At 36.2% G+C, this 22,748-nt stretch overlaps 1 protein-coding gene across 4 annotated transcripts in view; it reads left to right on the forward strand.

Annotated features, from left to right (window-relative positions):
• SYTL5 (synaptotagmin like 5) overlaps positions 1-22,748 on the forward strand; it is a 220,945-nt gene that overhangs the window by 183,123 nt on the left and 15,074 nt on the right. For 2 of the 4 annotated variants that reach the window (XM_032261633.1, XM_032261635.1), the window contains 7 exons: positions 2,654-2,783; positions 4,778-4,878; positions 10,959-11,051; positions 11,647-11,712; positions 15,552-15,730; positions 17,554-17,653; positions 19,280-19,441. In XM_032261633.1, coding sequence (XP_032117524.1) covers positions 2,654-2,783; positions 4,778-4,878; positions 10,959-11,051; positions 11,647-11,712; positions 15,552-15,730; positions 17,554-17,653; positions 19,280-19,441 — 831 coding nt within the window. The remainder of the gene's footprint in view (positions 1-2,653; positions 2,784-4,777; positions 4,879-10,958; positions 11,052-11,646; positions 11,713-15,551; positions 15,731-17,553; positions 17,654-19,279; positions 19,442-22,748) is intronic. The other 2 variants (XM_032261634.1, XM_032261636.1) reach the window with 2 other exon arrangements.

A 22,748-nucleotide genomic window follows, 5' to 3' on the forward strand; every position in this document is an offset into this window, starting at 1 on the left:
GGGTGGTGAGATGGGAGTAATGCTGTTTATCAACTGACACAGAAATATTGTTTAAAATTTAACAACTAGTACAGTTGTCCCAGTGAGTAGCAGCTGACAGTCCAATGACCAATAAATTAATCAAGTTTATTCTCACAACAAGGTTTATCTTCGTACGTACAATTTGAGATTATTAGGGGGGAAATCACCCTTTTCATGTGCTATTACCCTCAAAACTAACAGACCCTACCTGTGCATTTCTTTGTTAAACAGCACCTAGATCTCCCCAACAGAAATTCCCTGCAATTGAGTTGAGTATAGGTACATATACATAGACAGTGCCTATGTTGATCTCATTCTTGCAATCTAGCTGGTCTAAGCTGGTCTTTTCTAAGAGAAACAAAAGTACTTTCTATTGAATGAAAATAAGACGGCACAGTAATTTATGAAGTACATTTGCTCTTTCATTCTAAAGGGAAATATATAGCATTAGATGATAAGCAAGGTAACAACTTCTCAGTATCTCCCATTTCTTAGCATCTCTTTGTTTCAATGTTCTTTTCTGCTTTAGCATGAAAGGAAATGTATTAGGAATAGTCACAGGGATAGAACCGATAAGATACATGTAGATATATATAAGGGAGTTTTTCAGGGAGAATTTGCTCACAAGACAACATCCCATAATAGGCTGTCCACAGGTTGCAGAAAGAAAGAAGCCAGTAGGATGACTCAATCCAAGTCCAAACGCCTCAAAACCAGGGAGGCCTACAGTGCAGCCACCAGTCTGAAACTGAAAGCCCAAGAGCCCCAGGGAGGCTGCTGGTGCAAGTCCCAGAGTCTAAAGGCTGAAGAATCTGGAGTCTGATGCCCAAGGGCAGGAGGAGAGGAAGCCAAGTGTCTGGTGCAGCTTGGGAAGAGAAAGAGTGAGCAGACCCAGCAAGCAAGCCGCTTATCCCTGTTCTTTCATGTGCTTTGTTCTAACCACAGTGGCAGCTGATTGGATGGTGCCCACTCCACACTGGGAGTGGCTCTTCCTCTCTCAGTCCACTGACTTCAATGTCAATCTCCTCTGGCAATACCCTCACAAACACACCCAGAATAATATTTTATCAGCCATCTAGGCATCCCTCAATCCAATCAAGTAGATACCTAATATTAACCATCACAAAATACTTTTAGAGTATGAACATCTCTAACCTGTCCTCTATTATGATACAGCCTATTAATTTTAGGCTTGACATCCTGAACCTCCAGGATATGTATTGCTTGTTAATGACTGTGCAATATTAATTGGCCTATTAGTGCTCAATATTAGTGATACAGATCACCTGTGTGAAAACTTGCCATTAACACAATTGCCTCCAAGGAATTTGGTCTTGCTTCATTAGAGGACTCCAGATGTGAACAACTTTTTGAAGAGGTGTTGAAAATTGACCTAATTTATCAATTTGACCTCTGTCACACTCTTTTGATAAACTTTGCTTGTCTATCGCAATTAGAGCAAGTTAGGAGTTATATACCTTCTGCTATAGGTATTATGTGTTGGAGAATAATAATATACTAAAAACAGTCTAAATTGAAGCTGAATCGATTAGGCTGTTAAGCAAGTGAAAGCCACATTTCTCTGTAGTGAGTTTATCAAAGTATCTCTGAATGTCTAAGATATGGGAAACAAGGAGTGAATTCTTCATCTAGGATTTCGAAAGGCACTTTTTGATTGTTCCTAGAAGGGAGAATTAAAAATTCTGTTTTAGATTTGATGATTATCATACCATGATGTAATTTGAATGGACACTTAACCTCAGCCCAGTTCTGAAAAGGTCCAAAATTTGTTGTTGTTGTTGTTGTTGCTGTTGTTGTTTTAACGCTCAAGCAAGCTTGGGATGAGGCAGCAGTCAAGCCCTGCCATGGTCTATGGCAGGGCAAAGGTCACAAACAAAGTTGGGTCTATGGTCATGGGCAAAGTTGGGACAGAATTTTCTTTACTATGTATTATAATAAAAGCAAGTTCCAGACTGAATTCTGCCACATTTATTAACAAGCAGACACCACAAAAAAAAAAAATCACTATTCCTGTTACCTTGGGAAGTTTTCACTCTTTATCTTTTTATGAACATTGATAAGTACCATGCATGAAAGTCATTCCAAAACAGATGTAACCACCCATATTCTGACCAGCCAGCCTTCTAGTTGGAAAAGGTGCATGATGTTCTGTTAAATGGGGGTGGAAGAAGTAAGGGACGATTGAGGAGAGGGTAAGTTGAAAGAGAGGACAAAATGGGACCAGAGTTCTAAGCCTGAGTGCCGCTCTGAGAGTGTTAATCTTGCCAGATTCTTATACATAGTTCATATAAGATTGAGAGTACCTGTATAATCTTTCTTATTAATCATATATTAGAACACTCACTAATTTTGGGAGTGAGAAATTGTCCAGATACTTTTTGCACTAATTAACAAATGTCTTGGAATAGATTTTTGATAACAATTATTGATGGTAAATTTTGGAGTTATATGGACTCCTGGTGAGGGTCCTTCAAATGTCAATTAGCTCCTCCTAAATAGTAATACATATAAAGGTGTTTATACTGAAGTATATTTATATAGATTAATTTTATGGTAAATTACAGTCAGTATAATGTTGTGTTTTTTTTTCTCATTTTTACTTTGTGGGAAGGAGTGTGGTTTCGAAAATCCCATGGATTTGGCTGCTATTGGAAGCACCTCTCAGGAGTTCACAAAGAGTCACTGCAGGAATACTTCTGGCACACCTTCCATAGCAGTGTCTGGAACCTCTCTCTCCTCAGGTGGGTATTTACAACATGCCTACTCTATTGTATAAAATGACTAAAGCAAATGAAATTGACTGCTATGTATGGTATTAAATGGATGTTTCATGCTTTAAAAAATAAGCATTCCTTCTTTGACCTATGGTGGTAGGCCCCTCCATAGAACTGCTTGAAGACAGACCCAGGTAATGCTTCTGGCATCTTACATTCATAAAAATTCCATTTATTTAGTATATACTCTAGCCAGGCATCATCACCAAGTTTCAGTGCTACATCAGAATATCAATATATGAGTGTAGGAAATATAAATGGTTCCAGGATACATCTGATACAATAGATAAGAACACTTGTGCAGAGTTCAAGGAAATGATAGTGCAATTGATATAGTGGTCAGAAGTTCCCAACATATAGACAAAAGAAAATCGGTGGTTTAAATAAGAAGTTATTTGCAAGCAGCATTAAGGTATTAATAATTACCGCTTTCATTTGCATGGTACACTCAAATGTATCATTTTACTTCATTATCACAACAGTTCTCTGAAGCAGCTATTAATTCATTTTGAAATGTTAATACTTATAACTAATAAAATTCTTTAGAGAAATTTGTCATAATTATGAAGCTTATGTCCCATACATAGAATAAAAATCATGATCAAGTCTTCAACATTAAAAAAGCTACCTGTGGCCAGGTGTAGTGGCTCACGCCTGTAATCCCAGCACTTTGGGAGACCAAGGCAGGCAGATCACGAGGTCAGGAGTTTGAGACCACCCTGGCCAACATGGTGAAACACCATCTCTACTAAAAATACAAAAATTAGCTGGGCGTGGCGGATGCCTGTAACCCCAGCTACTTGGGAGGCTGAGGCAGGAGAATGACTTGAACCCAGGAAGCGGAGGTTGCAGTGAGCTGAGATCATGCCACTGCACTCCAGCCTGGGTGACAGAGCAAGAGAATCTGTCAAAAATAAAAAAAAAAAAGCTACCTGTTACTTGATGATATATACATAAATTTTAAAACAGGATCCTTTATGCTGAATTGAGGGGTCTCTTCTAGCCAGCCAACACCCAAAGGGTTTTCTAAATGTGTGTGGTCATTGCTACATTTTGCTCAGAAGTAAAACAGCTGTTCACCAGTTAATTAAATGTTTAAACTGTTTAGAAGCCAACATCATAGTGTCTACTTCCACTACTTCTACTCAACAGCTTCTGTTTATTGAGTACATATTCTGTGTCAGGCCTTATGACATTTTGTTTTCACCAATTCAAACTTAAGTACTTGATTACTCTCTCCAAACTTTCTCATTTATAAGTAACTATATCGATCTCAGTAGTGTTTTGGTATAGAACTATTTTGTGGAAATAAGCTGTCCTGACTTGGTAAGCTGTCCACAGCATTACTGAGAGGTGTATTGCTCTGTAACTTATATTTTCAAAACTGAAAACAAGATGTTCTTCTGATGAAAGAATGTTCTGTTGCCTTAAGAAATAGAACTTCCTCTCAAGGCATTTATAGCCCCTCCTTTTTGTGCGAAAGGAACTTGCTATATCACAAAGTGGCAGTTTACAATTGGTTGCCTTGCATTTTATGTCAAACCTGAAAACATAGTGAATTCTCTAAATATTGCAAGCAATAATGGTTAATGTTTTATTTTTTCTAAGCTGAAGGGCCCATTCTAAGAGGGTTTTTAAAAGTCTAGGAGCAAAGCAGTTGACTTAAATATCTTAAAACATATAGCATTTTATAACAGAACATTTAACATCCTGTGATGGAAGGAAACATGAACGCATAACTGTAATTCAGTCTAAGGCAATTACCAAAATACTATTAAAAATGGAAGTATGTTATCATAAACAGCATAAAGTTACTGACTCTGACCGTTGCTTTCATGGTACTATTTATGATCTGTGCCTAAAAAAAATTTGAAATAAAGGTGAAACACTTGCAATAAAAAATGAAATCTTCTCACAAGATAGGCTGACTCACATTCTTTCTTTTTCTTTCTGCCTTCCAGATCGGAGTCGATCTGATTTAGATTTGAGTGAGTCATTTACAGAAGACTTAGAGGATACTGTAGGCCTAAGAAGCAAGTCTGTCCCTGGGGCTTTAGACAAGGTAAGTTGATTGTGAAAGAAAGTATAATGATGAGAGGAAATAAGAGCATAATCTTGTTCAAGTGGTTACACTTTTAGGTGATGATGAGTTGAGAGTAAAGAGAGGATATCAATCATCTCTTCCTGTTGGCCTTCACAGTCAACACATAAAAACTGAAATAATAACTTAGAAAAGCTTATCGGTAATCAGGTTAATGAGTGAAGATTATCTCTAAGAAAATTCCTGTTGGAGATTTCAATTTCTGGCTAAAGGCTTATCACTTAATCTAACCAGGAAATGAGGTATCCCAACATTTTCCTAAGCCAAATATTATTAGACATATCTGATTACATATTTATATGAACATTGTTATATCTCAAATTACCACCAATAAATTTCCTTCTAAACCAAGACAAAATTATGTGAAAATTAATGTTTCAGTGAACTCATTTCTAGAATGAGAAGGTTAAATTAGATTATTGTAAAGGTTATTTCCCATTCTAATATTCAGATATTCACATTTCTATAATTGCTATAATAAAATTTGGACTCCTTGGAAGAAGTAGAACACAAATGTAAAATGGTATTGATAGTTTTTCCAAAGCAAAGTAGGAAACTTAGAGTTCTAAAATGAAATATTGTTTCCTATAGTGCAAAAACACGGGAAAATACTCTAAAGTCCACCTCCAAAAGAGAGGTAGACAATGAGATCAAATTATTTCAAAGCTTACTCATGTTCAACCTTTAAAGAGATACTAATTCCAACATTATTAAACTATTAAACTATTCCTGATCTTAGAAAAATTATTAAAATCTTTAAATTCATTGTATGCAGCCAGTATAATCTTGACACTCAAACTTGATTTTTAAAATAGTTTAAAAAACAAAACTACAAGTCAAACTAGTTTATGAGTATATATGCAAAACTTTAAATATGATATAAATTAAAATCTAGCAATGAATAGAAATATCAATAAGTAAGTTTCATGCTAATTTTGGATGGAAGAATGAATCTATATAAGAATATTTGTCAACATAATTTATATCAACATATTAAAGAAGAAAATGACATGATTCAGTATGTAGAAGGTAATAAAGGATCTACAAAAATATGACTAGAACTGGTAAACAAGTTCAGAAAGGTTGCAGGAGATAAGATCAACATACAAAAATCAACTGCATTTATACATACTAGCAATGATCAATTGGAAAATGAAATTAAGAATATAATTCCATTCATAATAGCATGAAAATTTATTTTCAAAAGTAAGAAATAAATTCATTTTTAAAAGTATAAGTCATGTGCATTGAAACTAACAAAAATTTTGCTGAATTAAAGGAGACCTAAATAAGTAGAAAGATATTCTTTGTTAATGGATTAGAAGAGTCAATATTTTTAAGATTGAAATTCTCTCCAAATAAATTTATGGACAATGCGAATCCAATCAAAATTCAACCAGGATAATTTTGAAGAAATAGAAATTATGATTCTACCATTTATATAAAAACACATGGGACCCAAAATAACAAAATCAATTTTAAAAAGCAAAGTTGGAAGACTTATACTACTAGATTTAAAAACTTACTTTACTCTTATAGTTATCAACTCAACATAGTATTGGCATAAGCATAGGGAATCAATGGAATAGAATTGAGATTCCAGAACAAAAAAAAAACTTTATATTTATGGCCAATTGATTTTTGGTACTTCAGTGGGGAAAGAATAACCTTTCAACAAATCATACTGGGACAATTGGATGTCCAAATACCACAAAACAAAAAAGAACTTTGACTCTTAACATGTACCATGCAGAAATAAGTAACTCAAAATGGATTATAAATCTAAATATAAGAACTGAAACCATAAAATTCTGAAAGATAACCTAGGAGAAATTCTCCAAGACTTTGAGTTAAGCAAAAAATTCTTAGATATGGCACCAAAAGCATGATGCATGTATTCAAGAAAAAAAAACTGATAAATTGAATTTCATCAAAATGAAATTTGTTTACACTTCAAAAGACACCATTACAGACATGAAAAGTCAAGCCACAGACTGGAAAAGTATTTTCAAATTATATAGTTGTTGAAGGACTTGTATCTAGAATACATTCCTTAAAACTTTTACATTCAATATTAAAAAGACAAATAATCATATTAGATCATGGGTAAAAGATTTGGATAGACATTTAATCAAAGAAGATTTACAAATCCCTAATAGCCTCATTAAAATACGTTCAGGGTCATTAGTTATCAGATAAATGAAAATTAAAATCACAATGAGATACTACTTCGCACCCCCTTGAATGGCTGTGATTAAAAAGACATAATAAAAGTGTCGATGATGATGTGGAGAAATTTGAACCCCCCTACATTGCTGATGGGAATGAAAAATGCTACCTACAGCCATTCCATAAAAGAGTTTGGTAATTTTTTTACAAGTTAGACATAAATTTACCACATGACATAGCAATTCTGATCCTAGGTATCTACTCAATAGAAATGATAACTTATGTCCACATAAAGACTTACACATGAATATTTACAGCAGCATTATTCATAATAGCCAAAAAGTGAAAATGATAATGTCTGGTGGCTAGATAGAATACGATATATTATTCAGAAGTAAAAAGAAATGAAGTACTAACGCATACTACAACATTGATGAACCTTGAAAACATTATGCTAAGTGAAAGAAACCAGGCAAAACTATATATCATATAATTACATTTATATGAAATGTCAATGAAAGGAAAATTGATAGGGAAATTAAAGTTGATTAATGGTTGCCAGGGAGTGAAGAAGTAGGGACTGACTGCAAACAGGCATGGGTGAACTTACTAGGTTGGAAACACACTAAAACTGGATTATGTTGATATTTGCTCAACTATAAATTTGCTAAAAATCACTGAATTGCATGCATACAATAGGTGAATTTTATGGTATGTAAATCATACCTCAATAAAGTTGTGGGAGAAAAAAAAAGCAGCAAGGAAAATACCTAGAAAAGTGATCATTGTTAAAACGCGTAATCAGTTACAACGGTTCATTATGCTATTCTTTCTATTTTGTAAATGTTTGGATTTTGTAATATCCACTTTTAACAAGAAAGTAAAGAAATATGAAGACTGGTACATCGTGTGATGACCACTGGGTAATTGCATACTCAGACAAAGCAAAACATAAAAATATAGAAAAGGGACAATTTGAAAAAATAATAGGGATATATTTTTCAGAATTAAAGAACTTATTAGTTTTGGCAGCATTTTGTTTAAGTCTTTTAGGGTTTTCTATATATAAAACCATGTCATCTGCAAACAGAGACAATTTTACTTCTTCCTTTCCAATTTAGATGCCTTTTATTTCTTGTCCCTGTTTAATTGCTCTGGCTAGGACATCCAGTACTATATTGAGTAGAATTGGTAAGAGTGGGCATACTGTATTGTTTCTGATCTTGGAGGAAATGCTTTTAGCTTTTCAACGTTGGGTATAATGTTAGCTAAGAGCTTGTCATGTATGGTTTTATGTTGAGGTAAATTTTTTCTTTATCTAATTTGTTGAGTTTTTAGTATGAAAAGATGTTGATTTTGGCCACTGCCTTTTCTGAATCTATTGATATGATCATGTGATTTTTGTCCTTCATTCTGTTAATGCAGATTATCATAATTACTGATTTGGTTATGTTAAACCATCCTTGCATCCAGTGATAAATTCTCACTTAGTCAGGTTGAATGAGCTTCTTCATGCACTGTTGAATTCTGTTTGCTAGGATTTTGATGAGGACTTTTGCATCTATAGCTTATCACGGATATTGGCCTGCAATTTTGCCTTTTTTCTTTTTCTTCTTCTATTTTTTTTTTTTTTTTTGAGTATCCTTGTCTGACTTTTGCTATCCGGGTAATGCTGGCTTCTTAAAATAAGTTTGGAAGTATTCCCTCCTCTTCAATTTTTGGAAGAATTTGACAGGGATTGGCATTAATTCTTCCCCAAATGTTTGGATGGATTCATCCACGAAGTCAGCACTTTCTTTCAAGATGCTATTCTACAAGATATTCCAGCTTATCTTGTGGGCCCATCAGTGAGAAAAAGGCAAGTACAGTAAGTTCTCACTTAATATCATCAACAGATTCTTAGAAACTGCCACTTTCAGCAAAATGACCTATAACAAAAACATTTTTTATCAACATTATAATGAAATGACATTATTTGAGGACCTGCTGCACATCCTTTCACTTAAGGTTGCAGTTTTCAAGAACCTATGGATGACATTAAGTGATGACTTACTGTAAACCAATACAAAAGTAAGCAATTTTTGAACAAGTACTTCACAAAACAGAAAATTCAGTTGACCAATTATCACAAAATGGTATTCAGCTTAGTAATAAGATAATTGGAAATTAAAATCATGAAGACTGTAAACGTCTACTGGATTGGCAAAAATGAAAAAAAATCTAACAATACCATCTGTTTGCAGGCAAGGATGTGGAGGAATGAGAACTCTTATACACTACTGATTAGACTATAAATTGCTATAACTACTTCCGAAAATTTGACATTATCTTTAAATTGATATAGATAAGCATGTGGAGATATGTGTGCCCCATGACTTGACAATTCCTCTCACTGGTATATATTCAAGTGTGTGAATATATATACTGTGGTGTGTGTATACTGTAGTGTGTGTATATGTGCCAGGATACATATTCACAAAATATTTATATCAATGTTGGTCACAATAGAAAAAAAATCTGAAAATAACCCAAATATTAAGCAACTAGGGAATGAATAAAGTTTTGGATAGCATACAATGGAATATTAAATGGCAATAAAAATGAATGGGCTACAGAAATATGCAACAATTTGGATGAATTTTAAGGCAATATTAAGCAAAAAAAGCAAAACATAAAGGAATATATAGCATTTAATTACACTTTCACAAAGTTCAAACACAGGAAAAGCAAAATCATTTTGTTTTGGAGTGTATGCTTATACAGATAAACTGTAAATAAAAGCAAGGATGTGATTAACCATAAGAATTAAAATATTAACTATTCCCAGGGGAAAGAAAAGGCTTGTGATATGGACAGGATACACAGGGAGCTTCTGTTTGATCATTTTATGTTGTTATTATACTATACATCTATGTTTTATGTGCTTTTTAATATGTTTTACCTTATAATGAAGACTTTTGAAAACCAACCACAGAAGTATATATCATAATCCTGATTTGTAAAACAATAGTTTAAAAAATTCTCGTGAATGTATACTTAGATTTGTGTGTGTATGTTTTCAAATGATTTTTCACGTTTTAAACAAGGAGAAAGACATGGAATGTAATATGTACAACAAAATGCTAAATATTAATTTCACCTGAGGTGAAAGGATGGGAAGGAGGAGAAGAGAAACAATAAAGAAAAGTGCCCATAATAAAAAGCAGTATGTGTGATATAATCGATATTTGTGTATATGTGTATGTGTGTGTGTGATCATATAATCAAAAATATTGAAATTTGATCATGAATATGTTAATGAGAGACCTAAGTTTTTAATTTCCATTTATGTATATTGCTTGAAATATTTTTACTAGGCAAAAAAAAAAAAAAGCCATTTTACCATGAAGGAGAAAAAGAAATGGGAAAGGAAAAGTAGAACCTGGGATTTGAGATGACAGTCCAGTATCTAGTTCATCCTAGTGGAGAGATTTTTGAGATATGTTTTACCAACTTGGCAGTGTGTGTGTGTGTGTGTGTGTGTGTGTGTGTGTGTGTGCAAAATTAAAATAACCAAGTACATTGCCTAATACAAATCACCTTAGAGATAGGAATTGAACCCAGGTCTGTATGATTCCAAATTTCATGTTCTTTTCATAAAGTAAGCACCATTAGAAAGGAGACCCCACTCTCTACTCCCATCCCTGCCCCCTTCTCTGATGGTATAATTCAGATTGACTGGAGAGGAAAAGAGAAAAACCAAGGAATGGAATTATTTCTAGATATTTTTATCTGAATTTCAAATATTTATGAAAGAAAGTGGTATTTCAAGTGAAAAGACATTCTAAAAAAAATAATAAACCAACCCATTGATTTTTCCTATTCTTTCTTAGGACTCCTTGGAAGAGACTGAAGAAAGCATTGATGCCTTAGTGTCCTCGCAGTTATCTACAAACACTCATAGTCTGGCAAGTGGCCTATCAACTGTAAGCAGTTCACTATAAAATGTGGAAAGTTTTCTTCTCTCTTCTGTTGATTTTCTGTGCATTTCCAAAGGAGATATGAATGTTCTTGGGAAAATGCATGATAATAAGTTAAAAATCAATGTAGGATCCTGCTAGCTCTATGCCCACAGAGTACCTTTCAGTCTTATTTGGTGTGGGCTTTTTCTCAGGCTCCTGATTTCTTCCTTCTTCCAGTCCTCACCCAGGTTTTAAAATCTCCTCACTCCCTAGTTCAGACTCAGTCAGCTCAAGCCTATATATTATTTTTCAATTTTCTGCTGACAAACTTCCCTGACACCATTCTCTAAACTCCCCAACTGTCCTCCAGATTGCTGCCAGTCATTTTCCTAAAACACATGCCCAATCAGGTCTCTCATCTATTCAAAACCCATCCATAGCTTCCCACTGCCTACAAAATAAAGTCCTTTCTTACTTTAGTGTTCAAGGCCTTTTTTGAAAGGAAGGCCCTGCATTCTTGTATCTATCTGTGTGTCTGTAAGTCTTTTTCCTGGCTTCTCTGATTTCTGTTACTCTGATGCTTTTTTTTTCTTTTGATCTTTGGATGACTTCTCTAAAGAATTCTCAAGCAGGGTCTGACAAGAAGTGGACCTACCTAAATGTGCCTGATGCTGACTCAGACACTGTGAGTTTTCAACCTTTCCTCTTTGTTCTTTCCAAACATACTTCATACATTTCATGGTCTGGGAACTATGATTAAGCAATTTGTCCCATATTTATCTTTTTCTGACTTATATAGAATTAACCAGAGGTTCTCTTTTAAAAGATTGATGAGGTTATCAGAACCCAAGTATTCCAATTCATTAAACATTGGAATCTGAATGCCAGTCAAAAGACACATGGTTTAAAATGATTTACCATAAGCAAAGCATTTGGAGTAAACATCTATTTTAAATTATAGTCTTAGCTTACTTAAACACATAAAGTTCAGTTAGTAGTAAAATTGCCATAGCTGTCTTAATTTCTCACAAGCCCCAGTATTTGTGGGTTCTTATATTTCCTTTTATCCATAGGGGCCCTCTGCTTACAGAAGATGTTTTTGAAGATGTGGCTACAAAGATGTGGTATAGACACAAATCAGTGATAAATAAGGGCAGTCAGGTATGGTGGGGTAGTCCTCAGACAAGAAACCAGGAGATTTTGCTTTATGTCTTGGTACTACCAACCATTTTTGTAAACCAGAGTTTTCTCATTTATAACATGAGGAGGTTGGGGCTTATTCTTAAAACCTTTGACACTCAAAGCATTCTCCATGGACTAGCAACGTTGCATCACTTGGAATAGGGACTCCAAAACTTTCTCAGTTCACAAAGCCACTAGTGTCTCAGCAGTTCTTTGATGGCACTCCTATACTAAAAGTAGCACCTGACTAGTCCATTTATTAAGTAGTTAGACCCAAACCATTTAATAAGCACTTGCATCCTAACAATTTACTAACCATTTGGCAAAAAATGCAACAATAAATTGAAAGAAAAATAGTAGCAGGGCACAGTGGCTCACGCCTGTAATCTCAGCACTTTGGGAGGCCAAGGTGGGTGGATCACGAGGTCAAGAGATCAAGACTATCTGGCCAAAAATGGTGAAAGCCCGTCTCTACTAAAAATACAAAAAAAAAAAAAAAAAAAAAAAAGCTGGGAGTGATGACGCATGCATGTAGTCCTAGCTACTAGGGAGGCTGAGGCAGGAGAATCGCTTGAACCCAGGAGGTGGAGGTTGCAGTGAGCTGAGATTGCATCACTGCACTTCAGCCTGGGCAACAGAGCAAGACTCTGTCAAAAAAAATAAAAAAGAAAAAAATAGTATTTTTATTGCATCCTTAAATAAACCCTATCACTTACCACTGACAGGATATGTGTGCCTATTGAGCATTACACAGTTATCAAATCTTGAAATCTGATTGGACATCACTATTTTCATTTCCCATTTCATATTTATTTTTATGCAATATTTTCTTTTTGTTGCAGCAACTGCCAAAAATTCAGCTTCACACAAATAGGAGTTCATTGAAAAGAGTAAAGTATGGTTTAATGTTGACACTGTGAATTACTAGTTAGGAGCTTACATGGTGTCTGATAGGTGTTGATATGTTTCCCTTGAGAATTTAAAATATTTCTGTGATTCCCCTGTGAGTTTGCTGTGGTACTCTGTGGTACCTTGATACACATTGTGGGAACTGCAGGCCTAGGAGTTTGTTAGAACAGCAAAATGTCAGACCTTACCCTAGACTGAAGGGATCAATATTTTCATTTTAAAAACATCTCTGGGTGATTTATATGCAATTAAAGTTTGAAAAGCACTCCTCAAAGCCACCTGCTAAATATGAAACTTCTGTTGCTCTGTTTTAGGGATAGGAAAGACAGATTAGGTCACTCACTGGCTTTCTTTAAGCTGTAATTTCCAAATAATTATGGAATTATTGGTCTGCTCTTGCCTGTGAAGAAGCTCAGAAGACATGTGGCCACATCACCCACATCCTGTTCTTTGATCAGCCTCTACTCCAAGAAATTGGTGGAACATAATAACATTTACCAAAAGCAAAAACAGGACAGTCTAAGGTCCCTGTGTACTTACCGTAGTCTTGACTTCCCAGTGCTTCACAGAAAAGTGGTTTTGAAACTACTGGGTCATCCATGAAAGACTTCCACTTGGTCTTTTGTGACAGTTACTAAGAAATACAGTTTTCACTTCTAGTACCAAAGGATATTTTTATTACATTTACAGTAGTCACCTTTATCCACAGAGGATACATTCTACCCACCCCAGTGGATGTCTGAAACCTCACATAGTACTGAACCCTAGCCAAGGAACACCAAGGCCACATTTTCACTTAAAGAAAACACTTTTGGCTTCTCTTTGACATATATGAATTACCGCAATCTTTACTCTTACACTTTGGAGTCATTATTAAGTAAAATAAGAATGAGTTGAACACAAGCTCTGTGACAGCAGGACAGTCAATCTGATAACTGAGACAGCTAAGTGACTAACAGGCAAGTAGCATCTACAGTGTGGATCCACTGGACAAAGGGAGACTTCACATCCAGGGTGGAATAGAGCAGTATGACGTGAAATTTCATCATGCTACTTGTGAACCCCGAAAATCCGAGGCAGGTCTCAGTTAATTTAGAAAGTTTATTTTGCCAAGGCTGAGGACTGGCACCCCTGACACAGCCTCAGGAGGTCCTGACATGTGCCCAAGGTGGTCATAGCACAGTTTGGTTTTATATAATTTAGGGAGACATAAGACATCAATCAACATATATAAGATGAACACTGGTTAGGTCTGGAAAGATGGGACAACTCGAAGTGGGGAGGGGGCTTCCAGGTCACAGGTAGATAAGAGACAAATGGTTGCATTAGTTTCAGTTTCTGATTAGCCTCTCCAAAGGAGGCAATCAGATATGCATTTATCTCAGTGAGCAGAGGGGTAACTTTGAACAGAATCTGAGGCAGGTTTGCCCTAAGCAGTTCCTTTCAAAGCTTGACTTTTCCCTTTAGCTTAGTGATTTTGGGGGCCCAAGATATTTTCCTTTCACAAACTCAAAGCAGCATGCAATTTAAAACTTATGAATTGTTTGTTTCTGGAGTTTTCCATTTAAAATTTTTGATGACAATTGACAACAGGTAGCTGAAACTACAGAAAGTGAAACTGTGGATAAGGGGGACTACTATAAATTAAAAGCTGGCCCATGTCATTAGTGTCTTGTCAAAAGCCTCATTCATTCTGGTAGGTTTGGACTTTTTTTTTTCAGTTTATTTTGATGATTGGTTGGTGTGTGATTTTATTGTTTAATGGTGTATTTTGTGGGCTGCTACTTTATACAGATTTACAAAGCCATGGTCTTATACTACTGATGATGTAGCCACACAGCTAGCTACTCAGTTGAGGGAAATCACGGAAGCTGTGGGTATGTGATGTTCTTCTGGCATGTCCTTGTTAAAGCTACAGTTGTGGCTCCGTGGAGACTGATGGGATGCTCCCTGTAGGTGTCAAAGAAAGAAGTTTGTGGTCCCTGCTAGCACAGAATATGAGATAAGCTATTCTTTGTCCCAATCAATGTATTCTACACCTTAAACTATATTGAATTTGAGTCTACCAGTGAAAATGGAGGAAGCTGCAGGGATGGACAAGAGGTGAGATTTGGAATGCCTCAATGACCCTGTATTCATTAGTAGAAGTGACTAAACAAAGGATATTCTCTAACACAAGAAGGAAATGCTCCCCTCTAAGCAAGTTTCCTGCCTTTTTTCCTGGTGGTACTAGATTTGTTGTCTTTTCTCCAGCTTGGATTTTGTACAACAGCAGCCAAACAAGCAAAACATATGACTCTTGTTTTCTTTGCTCACCCTAGACTTCTGTGCTCATTATAAAGAACAGGAACTATAATTGAATGAAGAGGGTTGATTCTGTGAAGAGATCATTAGAATGACACTGGATGCCTTTTTCCATCTTGTTTATTCCAGACCAGCCTTAACAGCATGATGAGTGTTTACAGTGAAACAGGAGACTATGGCAATGTGAAAGTCAGTGGTGAAATCCTTCTCCGTATAAGCTACTGCTACAAAACTGGTGGGCTATATATTTTTGTCAAGAATTGCAGAAATCTGGCCATAGGAGATGAAAAGAAACAGAGGACAGATGCGTAAGCATATAGCATATTCGTCAGACTATTTCAATCACTGCCTTTTTTGTCTGTATGTGTGTTTCTTTTTCAAAAGAGTCTTAGCATTCTTCCTGATTCAGTCTTCTCAGAGAGCTGATTGTCACTTTCCTCCTATACCACACTTCAAATATTCTCTAAAGCACACGTATACTGGTTGTGTCCTTGGTTAACTGATTTTTAAAACGTAATTCAGGATTGACATATTTGAAATTTACACAGCAGCAGTTCCTTGAAGTAGAATGCTGGCATGTTGGCACACCCAGGTTGTACAAAAGCATCCTGTCAATTTTTGTTCTGGGAAATCCTCCAGAGAAAATTACCAAGCTGTTACCCAATTAAACAACTCAAAAGGGCAATTACGAGGCTCTCAGAATTCTAGAGATCAGACTGGGAAGGCAGGTATGAACTATAGCACATTGGAAAGAAGCTAGATATAAAGGTGTGCCAGGGGTCCTCAAGACCATTGCCAGGTCCAGTGATTCACTAGAAGGACTCAGGACCCTGCATGCAGTTATAATCAGCAAAAAGGCACATGGAGTAAAATCCAGGGGAAACCAGGCTCAAGCTCGCAAGGGTCCTTTCCTAGTGGAGTCCCATAGGATGCATTTAATTCCTCCAGTGATGAGTTGTGACAACACTTGTGAAATATGTTGTCTGCCGAGGAAGCTTGTTAGAAACTCAGCTGGTCACATGCATTCCAGTCTCTCAGATGGAAAGAACTTGTTCAGCATAAGCCATATTGTTTGTACAAACAGTTTAGGAACAACAAGCCACTTTTATCAGTTCTGGAGTGGGAATCCTCCTGAAATCAGAGTTGCCAGATACCACCCAAGGGCCAAATTTATAAGCAGACATTTAGAAAAATGGTAATCTCAGGCCCGCTATGTTAACACTTTTCTGTACAATAGATGACCTAGGTCCAATAAACAACTCAGTGAACCTGGTTCCAAATACCATAAGATAGACAAATGAGTGGATTCTGACTACAGATTGGTCCACCTGCCTCCTCCACTAAACTTCAGAGGGCTACAGGACTAATGTAATTATTTTGACTAACATGCAAAGAGGTCATCTAAAGCTCAACAGATATGATGTAGAACTCTGGTAGCATCTTATGCATTTCAGCTTTGTACACAGCTTGTACATTTCTGAGTCTGCTGTGATATCCTGCTTCAAGAGGCTCCTGAGATAGCTCAAGCTAAAGTGTTGGGTAGAATTGCTATCACTACTTCAGGTTGTCATTTTTTATTTTGCCTTTTTCACTATTTTCTTTCACTCACCCATTACCATTGACTGCACTCTCTGACATCAGAAGACAAGACTAGGAATAGAGAAGCATCTAATTCCAAAAAAGTTAGTGAGACCATTAATATTAATAATATATTACATTTATTGAGTAGTACAATATGGTAGCTCCTTGTATGTGTCAACTAAATTAATCCTCACAAAGCCATCAGTTAGACATGGTTATTTTCCCACTTTTACTGATAGGGAAACTGAGGCACGGGGGGTTATTTAGTAAATTCTTGAGGTCACCAAAAACCTCTGAGGCATGGAGTGATTCAAAGCCAGTTGGCTTGACTCCAGAACCCACACTCTTTTATCATTTTACTTTACCACTTCTCTCTTGTGGAAGGCCCAGAGTTCTATTTTAAGGTATCCTGTTATATACATGAAACTCTCTTTGGTATTTCCTCTCATGCTCACTGGCCTTTTGCCCCTTTTATTCACAGTGAAGTCTTTCAGCATTTCTTGCAAAAAGATGTTTCCCAATAATTACATTCATATTTTCTTATCTATAGTTATGTCAAGTCATACCTTCTTCCTGACAAGTCCCGGAACAACAAGCGTAAGACCAAAATCAGAACAGGCACTAATCCAGAATTCAATGAAACACTAAAGGTAAATAAATACAGTCTCATAGTAACTCATATGTTACTGTTCACAACTTCAATGGTGTAGAAGCAGCTACAGAGAATATTTTATTTGCATGTCAAGGTTTGCATAAGTTTTAGGAAATTACAATTTGAATAAATTAACATAATACCCTTGACTTTTCTAACATCTTTTGGGGGAAATAAAAACACTTATTCTGTTTATGTCTCTGCTGCTACTGAATTTGAAACTTGAAGAGATGATCCAGCCAAACTGCATCTATGCTGATGCATCTTGCCAAAAAATATGTTTTATCCTTGGGCAAACCGTGTTTTTTCTGACTTCCTTAAAAGAAGTTTGTCACAGTTTTGACACTACTTAAAGGGTCACTTTGCACATATTCCACATATTCATTGTTCTGCTAACATGGCATTGATCTATACTGTTTGTTGTTAGGATTTCAGAATTTGACGAAACGTAGGTATGTGGTTAATGAATAGTGGAAATGCAGGGCCAGATTTGAGAAATCTCAGTGAAAGTGGCCTAGATAAAATATGGCCCAGTCCAGGTCAATGATCCAGAAAATAGAAATCTCTATTTCCAATGAGCTTTCACATAATTAACCCCTTCTCTTACTATGGATCTATCTGGCCTGGTAAGAAAGATTCAGGGAGAATGGAATACAGAAGTTATTGCCAATCCTATGAAAATTTATAGACTTGTGCCCCAGAGTGATGGAGTCAGAGTCCACTTTAGGAGGAAATTGGTAAGGGCAGAAAGCCACGAGCCTGCATGTGTCAGTGGGAGCCTGTGTGGAAGCAGGAGCTAATATCAAGACAGACCAAACTGAAAAATGAATAAATACAGGTAAAGGGTAAATTCAATGCCCATAACAAAATAGCAAAGATGATCCCAAACATAGTGAGAAGGTAAAGTTAGGAAGCAGGGAACCAAGGTTAATTATGACAGTAACAGCAAGAACAAGAATAGACACTAATCCAAGATCAGGAATCAATCAATCAGTTTGAAGTGTGTCCCAGATGGTCGTTGCACAGAACAAGCAGAAGGATGGAGGGTGTATGAGCATGTGGCCCTGGATAATGTTCTGTTACCAAAAAAAATGCTAGCCCAGCAACATCTTCTTTCTGCCTAATATACATGTACACCTTTTCACCTCTGCACTTAGGCTGGACTTTATAAAATTTGGTGTTTGTAAGTTTCTCATTGTCAATCATTTCCTGGATTTGGGGGTTCTCATTATGAATAAAATAAGAAAGAAGGTGGAAAATTTATATATTAAAATTTGAGCTTACAAAGTAGGTGTTAAAAAATAATTAAGGCAAATGAAAAACCAATAAAACTGGAAAGAGGATAAGCTTCATGACCTAACACTTTTTATACAGTATCTGGAGTTTATCTCTACCTCAAATAATTTGCGTATATATCTTTCAATGCTAAGTCTGGCACAAAATGAGTTTATGGCATAGAACTTCAACTGTAGCAGAAACAAAGAAAAACAGTTTTCTTTGTGTTTGTTTTGTTCATAATACTGATGTATATGATCTAAAAGATGTTGGAAGTAAACTTAAACCTGTCCTGGAATTGGATAGAGGCCTTCCTTATGTAGTGTAATGTTTTAAATCTCGTTTGCAGTACACCATCAGCCATACCCAGCTGGAAACAAGAACTCTGCAGCTCTCTGTATGGCACTATGATCGATTTGGACGTAATAACTTCCTTGGTGAAGTAGAAATTCCTTTTGACTCATGGAACTTTGAAAATCCAACTGATGAGTGGTTTGTGCTTCAGCCCAAGGTAGGAAATGCTCTCAGATTAGTCAGTTATGCAATGAGACAACTTATAAGCAAAATTCATGTCATATGCCTGAAGAACTTGATGATTTTCAAATTTCAAGTAATAACCTACAAAAATTAGTGCAACATATTTTGGAATAATATTATAAAAATATTGTAACTCCACTGTTTTGGAAATTCTTTGTCAATGTAGGTCATTTGTATAATGAAAGCCACATAATCATATATATTTTTTACTAAAGATTATTATTATTTGGCAGTGTCCTTGTATAGCACTGAAAGCAACACATTGTATGATCTTATTAGAGAGAGAGCCTTCATTTTCACATAGGCAAAACCAAATTCATACAGCATGAATAATCTTAAAACATTACCTGTGTTTCTTTTTCTCCACAATTCAGACCATAAGCAGGAGTGGTCTTCCCTTTGCTCATATGAGGGAATAACCAGTACTTAAGTATCTGATTTTCTTACATTTCTACTTTTGGGATTCATAACACAGGCCTTGAGTTACATTCAGAAAAACAATCTTAGAGCTGATAATTAAATTCCATTACTGTATAGCATGTTCTAATCTAGACCAACAGTGCCTTGGGTTCACTTTAAGCGACTGGATTCTCTATACATTTGCAGTATTTTTTAAGCCAAAAGCGAGATGAGTAAAGGTCACATTTATGCAGCCAAAGATTATTCTTTATATACAGAAAGGCAAAACTATATTATGATTAAAAAAAAAAAAAAGTGGACTCAAATCAAACTTACTTGGTTCAGTCCTGGCTTCATGACTGCCCATGTGACCTTGGGCAAATTATTTTACTTCTTATGCTTTAGTGTCCTAAGTTGTAATATAATCATTGGATGTAGCTTATAGGTCTGTGTCGAGGCTTGAATAAACATTCTATTCATGGCTGTCAGCATGTTATCGGGAACACTGTAAGCTCTCAATAAATGTTAGGTAGTATACATGTTATTTGGAATCCTTGTATTGCAATGGACAGAAACTCCAGCTCATACTGCACAAAAAATAAAGGAAGTTTTTGGCCAGCAATGATTAGGTATGGCTTGATCCAGATGTTCAAATCTTATCAAAGCCTTGGAATTTCTTGGTATCTCTTCTCTTCATTGGCTTCATTTTCAGGTTCCATGCAGTGTTGTCCTCCCTGACTAGCTCCAAGCATGACTCTCTAATGGCCACAGTAGCTTCAAGCCTTTCATCTTTGCACCACACTGTTCAGAAGAGAAGAGAGTTTATCCTCCTCCAACAGCCAAATCAGTGCATTGGGCCTGATTGTCCTAATTCTAATTCTGTCATTTGCCTATTCTAAGATTATGACTGTGTCCAGGGAAGTGAGATGCATTCGCTGGGTTAAGACAATCAGAATATACCCTGATTCTGAAGGTGGGATTGCCCCAGAGGAAATCCAGATACAGTAGTACTAAAGGAATAATGAAAGATGCTAGATAACAAAAACAAATGATGCCCCCCAAAACATCATGGACAGCAGTATTGTTTTCATTTAATGGTTACAACAACCTATGAGGTAAGTACAATTATCCCCATTTTATAGATGAGGACACCGAGATTCAGAAGTTAAATACAACTTTATGGTAAGGTTTTGTAACTGTCAACTTGAAACTTGATATAAACAACCATGGAAAATCTTTAGGAGGTATATTTGTGCTGTGGGCAAAATTTACAATAAAACACAATAAAAAATCCTTAAGCATAAGATAACTGCAAGCCCATGCCCAACATAACTATGATAGAGATAGAAAATACAGTATTAACAACAAACAAGTCCATAATAGCATAACATTCCCCTGACATTAAATATAAAAAATATTTGATCATTTCAGCATTAAGTCTTTTGGAATTGAATGAAAACCCTCACCATAAAAGATAGCATTCGCTATGACTTTGCAGTCTCCTATCAGTTACTTCCTTTTGTGTGTTATGAATGAACATCATAGTTAGAAAATGTCCAAGAGATAATCTGATGTGTGACCCAGATAGAGAGCAAGTAACATGCATCTTAGTACATACATTTAATTTACCTGTCATGAAATTAACATTAAAGCACATAGGAGGTCTTTGGAAACCACTTTCGAGGGAACAATAGCATTCTTCCAGTCAGTTTCCTGGAAATAGTTGAAGGATTTTGCTGAAATATATCTAAGCTCTCCTAGATCTCTCCCAGGCATGCTTTGTGCTTAAAAATCAACATTTTCCACAGCAATCACTTCTACATTGTCAATGAGTGGTTCACATTCTATCATAAGAGGGAAGCATCTCTGAGTCTTTCTGAGCCTACTAAAGGTAGAAAAGTTCTGATTGCATTCACTGTGGAATACTGTGAGTCCTCTGCCAGATCCCCTTAGGTCCCTAACCATGTCTGTTAGGATGTTTGCCACAGCAGCCTCTATCTGAGACTCTCTTTAGAAGACTTCCCTTGGGCTACTGTAGCTTTCTGCCTACATAGGCAGAGAACCAGAAGTCCTGGGAATTTTCGCACCCCCTGCCACAAGACAACCCTTCATCAATAAGTGATAGGTGGGGAGTATGAAGGTCCACTTCCCTTACTGAAAGTGGGGAAAACTCCAAAGTGTTACGTGTACTAGCACATCAGGTAGAAGCTACCTTCCATGGAATTTTGCACAAGATTAGACATGTCCCTGTTCTGCTTCCCATACCTCTTTACTGGTTTCTCTGAGAGAACTTCCTTAATAAATCATTTGCATAAGACTCTTCACCTTAGAGTCTGTTTCTGAGGAACCCAACAGAAGTTAGTGTCTCTAATCTCTGCCCAGCTTCCTCTATTCTATACAGAAGAAAAGCTGAAGACTCAGATGTGTTTAGATACCATGTCTTCCAAAAATGAGGAGGACAGGCACAAAGGCATGCTCTATATGCTGTCTTGTACTTCATTAGTGGCTCATCCTCAGGCTAAGCTGGGCTCTCTGTGGTTGATTATCAGCCAGCTATGTGAAGTGGCACTTCAGTTTCAGTTTCCTGTCTTGGCCATTTCAACGCAATTGTCACTCCAGCAGCTGCAGATGTAGTATGAGCAGCCTTGGAGACTTGATGTTTCTCATGGATTATGCAGTCGAGAAGGTGAAACCTGGGTTACAGGGACTGATTTTACTAGTAATAGGGGTTCAGATTTAATAATTACTAATAATTCAGAAATACTTACATGCTTCTGCACTAGGAGTGCCAGAAAGACATGGTGCCTTGTTGCTTATTGACTCTGTTAGTGAAGGTTCCTCAATATTTATCTTTGTATGCGTTAGGTCCTACAGTCCTAAGC

The sequence above is a fragment of the Sapajus apella genome, unplaced genomic scaffold (assembly GCF_009761245.1).
Source record: "Sapajus apella isolate SASKATOON/1434 unplaced genomic scaffold, GSC_monkey_1.0 scaffold125, whole genome shotgun sequence".
Taxonomy (NCBI): domain Eukaryota; kingdom Metazoa; phylum Chordata; class Mammalia; order Primates; family Cebidae; genus Sapajus; species Sapajus apella.